The sequence below is a fragment of the Bradysia coprophila genome, unplaced genomic scaffold (genome assembly GCF_014529535.1).
Source record: "Bradysia coprophila strain Holo2 unplaced genomic scaffold, BU_Bcop_v1 contig_24, whole genome shotgun sequence".
NCBI classification, from domain to species: Eukaryota; Metazoa; Arthropoda; class Insecta; order Diptera; family Sciaridae; genus Bradysia; species Bradysia coprophila.
In genome coordinates, this window is record NW_023503501.1 from 8,198,457 (window position 1) to 8,207,595 (window position 9,139).

Genomic DNA, 9,139 nt, shown 5'->3' on the forward strand with positions numbered 1-9,139 from the left:
AAATAAGTAGAAATTACATTTCTGCAACGATGACCAAAGTATCTAGAACCGATTATAGTGCATTTGTATTGCATTTTTATTCAATTTCTTTTGTCCTGAGACTTTGAACTGCTGTTTTAATCTCCATCCTTTCCTTGTTCTTCAATAGGTTAAGCAGATTTTCTTATTTGTTTTTTCAATGCTCTGCAACAAGAAAAGAATGTGACAAAATCTTTTTACAATAACAACGTTAAAATGATTGCAATCCTTTCCTCTGCTTTTCCAATATAATAAAGAAGAAAATGCGATTTATATACGTCTTACCGAACCACATCCCGCTTCCAGTAAATCTGCTGTGTATTGCATATACACATGTAAAGTATTCCGTCATATGAATCGAAACATCTGTGATATTTCACAAAATTCTGTTTGCTGTTGTGAAGACGAACAGATGGTTTTTATTTGAAATAAAAATGTTGGGAGAATTACGTTGGAATTCGTTGATTGAGTGAAATTTGTTTTCCACTTTTTTTTCTATAAATTTATACCAACTAAACCATATGATGATTGAAGTGAATGTTTTTTTTTTAAATTCTTTTGAGAAGTCGGTAAAAATTAGGTGGAATGAATGACTCAATTTTAGTTACCTAATTTAAGATTAATACACTTATAATGCCGCTCTCTTAAATCCTAAGTTCATAGCTTTATGTACGTTGCAGGGCATCCATAAATTACGTCAGCACTTGAAGTGGAGAAAGTGTGATTTCAGGCAACGCATTTCTTACAAGTTCTTGTACAGTGCCAAAATTTTCTTGATACACTGTCCCGATTTCAGCACTCTATTTAGAGTACCACTCATGCTTGAAGTGCGTTGAGTCAGGGAATATTTATGGTAATATTCTTTACTGAATTTACCAAAATCTACTGAAAAAGTTTTTCGGTAAATTTCAGTAATTACTTTGACTGAAAGACTGGGTTTTATATCATCCGTAAAACCCAGTCTTTCAGTCAAAGTAATTACTCTAAACTCTACACTCTAAAATGTTTGTCACAAAATGATCACTATGACTGAAAATGCATGACTAAAAAATGCGTCCTTTTTGCACCTTGTGCCAGGTTATCCGTCCCCAATGTAAGACATAGTTCGTTTTGTTTATTCTGAAAATTTGTTTTGAATAAAATAAAAGGAAAGCGCAATTTTATGATATTCGATGGGACCTTACCTGCCCAAAAGGTGGAACCTAGCTTTTCGGTAAATGTCAATAAATTTGCGGTAACTTTCAGTCTTTCGGTGGATTTTAGGAAATTTTTGTTAAATTTCGGCGATTTTTTGAATTTCCTTTTATATTAAGGTGAAGGGTGAAAATTCGAGAAAAATAACGATATGCCCTAAGGATTCCCCTAAAGAACGTTGGTTAACCACTTCATTATAAAATCTGAACTTTTGCATATCCGGGAAATGTTTGCTAAATATTTCGGTTTGAAACCATCCTCAGTGGTTGCAAACAGTAATTTAATCAGTTCATATTCATATCGAAACTACTTCAACACGCGTTTCACCTAACAACTATAATGTGGTGTTGCATATTTTTGTAGTCTAACATTTGCATCAACTATACTAAAAAAATTGCGCTAACTAACAATAACAAACGTTTAGGAATAGTCGGTAGTAAGAACTATAAAAGTTCAAATTTACGTGAACAGACATGGCTGCAAGTTCAACAACTGGGATTATTATTTAACGTAAAATTATTATATAAATTGGCTGAAAATATGAACGAGTTAGGCTGTTACATTCTAATCGTAAAGTGAGAACGCTTTCTGAAACAAATGATAGGAAATTACTATTTACAGCCACTGAGGATCTAACTGATACGTAATGTATATAAGTAGCTTAGAGTCGTTCTGTATTTTCTGTTCAAAAATTATTGTGTTACCCAATTTTCAATTGTATTTCAGATGGCTTTGGATGCAAAAGCAATCAAAGAAGAGGTTTTGGACAAGGATATGTATGAATCAAACGCTAGACGAGTCAAAGGTGAGTAAAAACAGACATTTCTTTCGCATTTTCTAAACTAGTGAAAATAGCACTTTTTGTTGACCGGAAATCAGAGACTATTTTTGAGAAAACATTTTTCTATACTTTCTTGACTTTTCCCGCAATTTCGTTTTTTTTTGGGAAAATCTAGGAAAATGTGGTAAAGTTCCAGAAAATCTCGGAAAATGTTTTCCCAAAAATAGTCCCTGCCGAAAATGGAAGAGCCAAGAGTAGCAGATTGTATGATAAAGTCTTTTGCAGAGTTGGCTCGCAAATAAAAGAAATTTTCCTTCCCATTAAGATCTGTTTGGTTATTATTTCATAAAACTTTCGCTTTACTTTGCACTCAATTATACCACAAAGTTTTTAACAATAAAAATGCTGAGCTAGTCGAACATTTTAATGCCATACTAGTATATCGCCTTCCGTTTATAATTGGTAAATCATTCTTCCGACACACCATCCTATTATGAACGTGTACAACCACGGTCTCTGATTATGTAACCTTATAAACTTCCACCCAATCTAATCACACAACTAAAATAGTTTAATTACGAAAATGTCCGTTGCAATCTATAAGTGTACACTGTACACACTGTAACAGTGTCGCGTCCAAAACCGTCGTCATAAAAAGGTTTGTGGCATTGTATTATCCCACCTCTACCTAGTAGATAGTACCTACGTTATTATTATTTTAAAATGTGAATTTAGGTGAATACAAAACATTTTGTTGGCGATCGGAAGCAATTTTCCAACCACCGAACGAACTCTAGCGATACTTAATCATGCGATTTACCATCATTGTAATTGCTTGCTAATAATCGTACTACGCTTTAATCTATAATTATTATGTTAAAACGGCTACAGCGATTCCGTTTTAAAATTATAAATTGGAAAAAATAATAATAAAGTGGTTGGTGGGTTGGCTCATTGTCGACATTTTGATAGGTAGTCGGAGAATTTAATTTTTAAATCGAGTTAAACTTTAATGTGTTTTGGATTGGACATTAGAGTGAATTGTATAAATTGCTTCTAATCCTTGGGTAGTCAGTTACATTAAGAGTAAAGTACCTACGAACTAACGCCCCCAGCACTCACAATATTATAAACTGGCTACCATTTCCCACACTAGTTCCATGTAAAAATGTTCTCATCTTACCTGGAAAGTCTATACCTTCTCTGCATTGTTATTTCAGTTGGTGTATAGAGCCACATTCCCCCCCAAAAAAAAGAAAAATAATCTCGAGTCATTTACATTTTCCGAAAAGGTTTCCATTCGAAATTTATTACAGTGAATTCTGTATTGTTATCTTTGACGAGCAACTTACGAATGCCACTCAATTAAATGTGAAAAAAAAAATTATTCCCACAATGGCTTCGTAGTGATAAAAACACGAAATTGATTATTTCATCCATGCTTTCCGAAAAATCTATCGCATTTATGCAATCTCACGTTTTTCGAAAAGGGTGTTCTGTTGTAGATATAAAACGGAATGAATTGGCTCATATAACTGAGATAGATTTGTGGAAGAAAATATTTTTTCTTCTTCTCAAATAGTTATTTATTTCGCCACTTGAAATTGGGTTGTTTTCGTCATTAGATGTGATGTTATCAAACGAGCGAAGCGAAGTGTAGTAATTCACACAATTTTGGTGAAACTCATTTTCTTTTTTAAATTATTCTGTTAGTTTAGCTAACTTAAAATTTGTTAATCTGTGGAATCAATTCGGGTCGGTTGTATTGAGATTAAAAAAAACGGTGCTAATGTTTCAGCATATTACTAGCGATGAAATGTAGTTACTTTTCGTCACTAGTGTCGAAAAATAAAGCCATCAGTGAACCAGGGATTAAAAGACTCTTCATACGTCACCCAAATGAGGCATGAGAATATTCACTTTTCGCAGCGCCATTGCAGAAATAGTATATTACTATACAAGGGAAGGAATTTTATATTTCGTATTCAGATGAGTAAAAGTGGCTTTACCCCGAGGTACTTTTACTCATCGTGGTACGAAGTACAAAATTATTTCCCGAGTGTTGTATGACCAGTATGACGTTTTCCTTTACGAAGGAGGGAAAGACTTTTCCCTAGGGACGGAAAGTCCATTTTCCCTCCCTAGTAAAGGAAAATGATTTTTTCTTTTGTCACAGCTTGTCGTCGACTTCATTTTTTACGCTAAAATTTTATTTAATTAATTTGTTAGTTACGTTAACCCGTCACGAAAATCTGGTTGATTGTAGGCAAATGATTGTATATGAATGTTATATTGTTATATAGACCATCTCACGAACAGCTAACAATTTTTTTTTTAATTGTAGCACACGACGAATAGCATTCTGAGAGTATCAGTTCCTGCATACACCATTTGCGTATCTTTGTCAGGCTTTATTGCGTTTAGTTTTCCTTTTCAAATTAAAAAAAAAAATATTTTTTTCCTGATAGACAGTCAGGTATACATTTTCTCTTTGCACAGTAATCCAAACGAGACGTGTCTTATCTTCAGAATATAGCAGCAGGCATTCCATTTCATGGTTGCTATGGACCTGAAGTTTGAACTTTGATAATGTCGATCAGCCCCTTTCCCCAACAATGTTGTATGTTCTTCTAAAGCGAGTGACTTTTTAGTGTGTCAAGGAAATATATATTTGTCAATGCAAAGCTGTTAATCTATTCGCCAAATAGGTTTTACTTCGGAAAGAATTCGTAACCAAATGTAACTTTTGCCCATAGAACTCATATAAACTTCGCATAATTAGGGAATTCAATAACACAAAATACTGATCCTGTCGACAAACAAAAACGAATATTCTCTGAGCACATCACACATGTATCATACCCGAAACAGACAATGTTCTATTTTAGTTGATAACTAAGCCTCTGTGTTAAGTATTTAGGTACACACAGCAGCATACATTGAGGATTTAGTCTGCCAACAAGTTTTCCTCACTAGACGTATATATAACGAAGCACATGTGCCGATTTATAGCACTGTCCCATCTTCAATTTTATATCTACTGTATGCATATGCGACCTCAGCTATTTGAAAACCACAAAAATTTGAGGGAGAGTTAATGTTGTTGAATATGGTGTAATGGGTGTGTGTATATAGACTTATACATACAGGCCTGGGTATGTATACGTATACCGATGTAGCACAGATTCCGGTACGAATATTTTATCTATAGAACACGTTTCCAAGGGTGTAATGAGAGGCTGCATCGTGTAGATTGTGATATTAAAACAAATATCTTAATAAACATTGGTGTGGTTTGTCACACACTCCAACCGAAATATTTGTGGACAGAAATTAAAATGAAAGGTGGGCAGTTGAGAAATTCTGTGACTTTTATTTCGAGCATTCCGGTATGTTATATGGGGGAACCGCCAAGGAAAAAGTATGGGGAAAACAAATTGAGATTGGGATTTTTGGTGTTGTTCTGTTGTTAGAACGTTAGAACTTGGTACGACGTAGTTTCATCCTAACATTAACACTGAAATGAAATATAAAGCCTATCAGCTTCCGAATACTTTCTATGTTTATGAAGAAGTGCTATGAGTTCAACTCAATTTTTAAACTTACAAAATTTTCTAATTTATTTCCTGTTATATTGACAACATTAATATCGTCATTTGCGTATCATCTGATCATAATAATAATTTCAAGTCGTTGATGTAAAAGCTTTTCGGAAGCGCTTCAAAAACATCATCACAAAATAGGAAACATTTTTGTTCTGTTTTCTTCCGCACAGTATATTCCATTCCGACAGCTCAATTTTGCAAACTTTTCAGCAAAACTTTTCTCCCGTTTTCAGTTTATAATATAAGTTTGTCGTATACTATTCAATCACAGTGTTTGTCTGCAGAACCTGATTGCATTTGGATCGATTGGAAATTGTTTCTTTGCAAAAAGGGATTAAAATTTGTTACTTAAGAGCATAAACAGCTAATGTTAAAAAAAAGGTTTTGTTGTCTTGCGTCATTACTGTCTCACTAGAAACCGATTTTTCGCATTTTCTCGTCACAAGAGTACTGTCTTGCTGGGACATTTTTTGTTGAGGCGTTTTGGATGCATTACTTGCTTTCGGCTCGAAAAACCAAGGTATATAAACATAATGAAGGTAACGCAAACCCTCAGGGAATAAGAAGAAATACTAATCCCAAGTTTCGGGTGACGTTTAACCTAATAATGTTTTTAATTGATCTGTGATGTACTGTAAGACCAAAGTATATAAACACTGAAGGTAATGCAAATCCGCAGTTACACAAACTTTCAGGTGAATTTTAGCTCCCTACGTTCTCTCGGATTTGCGTTACCTTCAGTATGTTTATTTACCTTGACAAAAACAGTTTCGCCAAATAACTAGTTTTCGAAAAATTAAAATTTGGTAATTTAAATGTGCTGTGGCGGAAATGTCGCAGCTTAGTAGTGAGTGTAACCTTTGGGGAGCTTTTGTCAGCTTACTGAAAGATTTAATTTTCGTCAAGAGGGCAATTATGACTAGTGGATCCATTGTGGTGCCCCAAAGTAAGTAAACAAGGAAAAAGTATTGCAAACCCTCAGCAGATCACACAAAATTCTTTTGGGTATTTTTTCCACAAACTCACCGCAAACTAGAGTTCCGCGTGTTTTTGAGTATTTGCATAAATTTCAGTGCCAACTTTACAAAAACTAATAATGAATGATACTTAATTATGTCGTAGAACAACTTTCACCTTTACTACATTATGCGAATGATCAGCTCATGGGTCAGAAATCTTGCGTAGAAGCCTAGCAATGCTAGGAGAACCTTTCTATGTTTCGGCAATGCAAAAATTGGGGACCAATTTTATGTCAATTTGTAAGGGACAACACTAAATTTGTTCGGAGAACAATTCCAAGATTTGCGACCCATGTTCGCTGTGTGTCACTCACAATTTCTTTTTCCAGTCTGTGCAAAATGGTTAAAGCTTGAATTTTGAAAACACCTGAACCTGACGACTTTTCAATTTCCAAATAAGTTCAAGTAAATGAAAACATTTCGTTAATGGTAATCTTTAGTAAACTATTGAAAAAGTTTTCCAACGGAAACGCAAATAAATGACCTGACATCACCATTAACAAGTTACATGATTGTTAATCACAAGCATGAAATGGTGGTTCAAGGAAGATGAAGAAAACATATCTTTAGTGTATAAAATCACATTTTAAAACTGTTTAAATAAATAAAATTTATATTTTTACGAATTTCTCAATTTAATATTGCCAAAAGCCATATAATATAGAAAACCATTAAAATAAATACATAAAAAAATCAGGCTCAAAACATCAATTTGAACAAATCGGGAAAATTACGAGGAAAATGGAAAATCCGGAAAATGTAACACCAAAAAGTACACCTCTACATTTGAACTTTGAAGGTGTAATGTACTTGTTTAAAAAAATCCATTATTTTCAATGCTCCCAACAACATCCAATCATTCGTTTTCCAGAACTCGCTCCCTAAAGGTACGACTAGACTAAACAACAATAAAATAACTGAATCAGATTATTTATAAAGGCTAGTTGTTCTAACGGCCTCATTATTGATAATGTAACCGCGCAAATGCTTAGTCATGTTCAAGATGTAAGCAGTACAGATACCACAGCACTGCTACTAGCATGAACACTGAATTGACAAGTGTCAAATTTGGAGGCTTTAACTCATACAACGAAAACAAGTCATCTATCTGTATAGCAGAAACGCAGTGCCTTCAGTGATTTCATCAGCCTCCGAATATTTTCTATCGTGCTAGTAGCAGTGCTGTGCAGGTACACCAGAAATATTCAGCGGAAATATCATATCACATGCGGAAATTCCGTAGCGGAATGAACAAATTCAATTCATAACTCTTGTTTACTGACCAAACTAAATGAAGAGACAGCAACAGTAGCATTAATAACGCGAATAACACCAAGCGGAGCAGAACATTTTCCAGACTAAAATCTGCGAAGGAGAAGTTCTCACTGAGAACTGAGAACATTGTTGTTCAAAACATATAAAATCTCTACGCTCCAGTGTCTTCGACAGTAATTCAACTACTTCAATATGTATATAATCATTTACACGCCGCAATTCAATCTTTTTAGCGATCAATTTAAAGCTACCTATTTCACTGTTCGTAGTTAACGTGCAAGTACGTATCTATATAGTACCAAAAATGTTCTCAACATCAACGGCTATATGATATTTCTCGTGGAAAATTTATTTTCAAATTTTCCAACTTATTATTGTATTACGTATGGAAATGACAGTAAACTTGATTTGTTTAGAAATTGTGCTGTATTTCTCACACCGTTTAACATGGCAAACACAGGAGTAAACCATATAAGAGAATAATACTACTCCGAATACAATACTTTACTCTAAATGTTGTATTTTAAAGGTATTTGTCATATATTACTTTCCGTTGACTAGAACAATTGATTTTACAATACGTATATGCTAATGATTTGAAAGGAATGCTTTAAGTTACACGACACCAACGTTTTTGTTTATGACAGATTTCTAATTAGATAAAAACCCGAAGTTTCTTTCTTCTTGAATTAAAAAAAAAAACTTTATTGCAACAAAATAACCAGTGTCAATTATGTAGGACTCGCACTGTCTGGTGTATAAGATTTTTGAATCTTATGCTTGGTACGTGGGACGCACATTATTCATAAACATTCTAAGCTTTCGTGTGAGATTTCTTGTTGTGTCAATAGTCACACACTAGTCACGAGAAGTAAATAAACGATGTGATTTCATCCCTAAGGATCAATTAGAAACGTTGAGACATAAAGATTAACTTCTGGGAGTTGGAGATGTCTAATTTTGATCTTTTAGAAACGGAACGAATGGGATGATACAATCTTGAAATCTGCTACTTCGTTTGTTAAAGTACAAATTATTATTGTTTTATGGAAAATCTTTTACTTCATTTGTCTTACCGCACATGTTGATGTATCAGAAACCTGAATTATAGATTTCTGAGCTTGTTGTTTGTCGTTGTTGTAACAGATAATTTGCCGTTCAAGCAAAAATGTACATTACCACATCTGGGAGCTGGGTTCTATGAGAGTTTTCTCTCCAATTTCATTTTTTTTTTTCGTTTATTGTGC

General features: G+C 33.9%; 1 protein-coding gene across 1 annotated transcript in view; it reads left to right on the forward strand.

Annotated features, from left to right (window-relative positions):
* LOC119078166 (protein CBFA2T2) overlaps positions 1-9,139 on the forward strand; it is a 43,908-nt gene that overhangs the window by 15,058 nt on the left and 19,711 nt on the right. Inside the window, exon 2 of the mRNA XM_037185640.1 lies at positions 1,939-2,017. Within this exon, the coding sequence (XP_037041535.1) occupies positions 1,939-2,017 (79 nt within the window). The remainder of the gene's footprint in view (positions 1-1,938; positions 2,018-9,139) is intronic.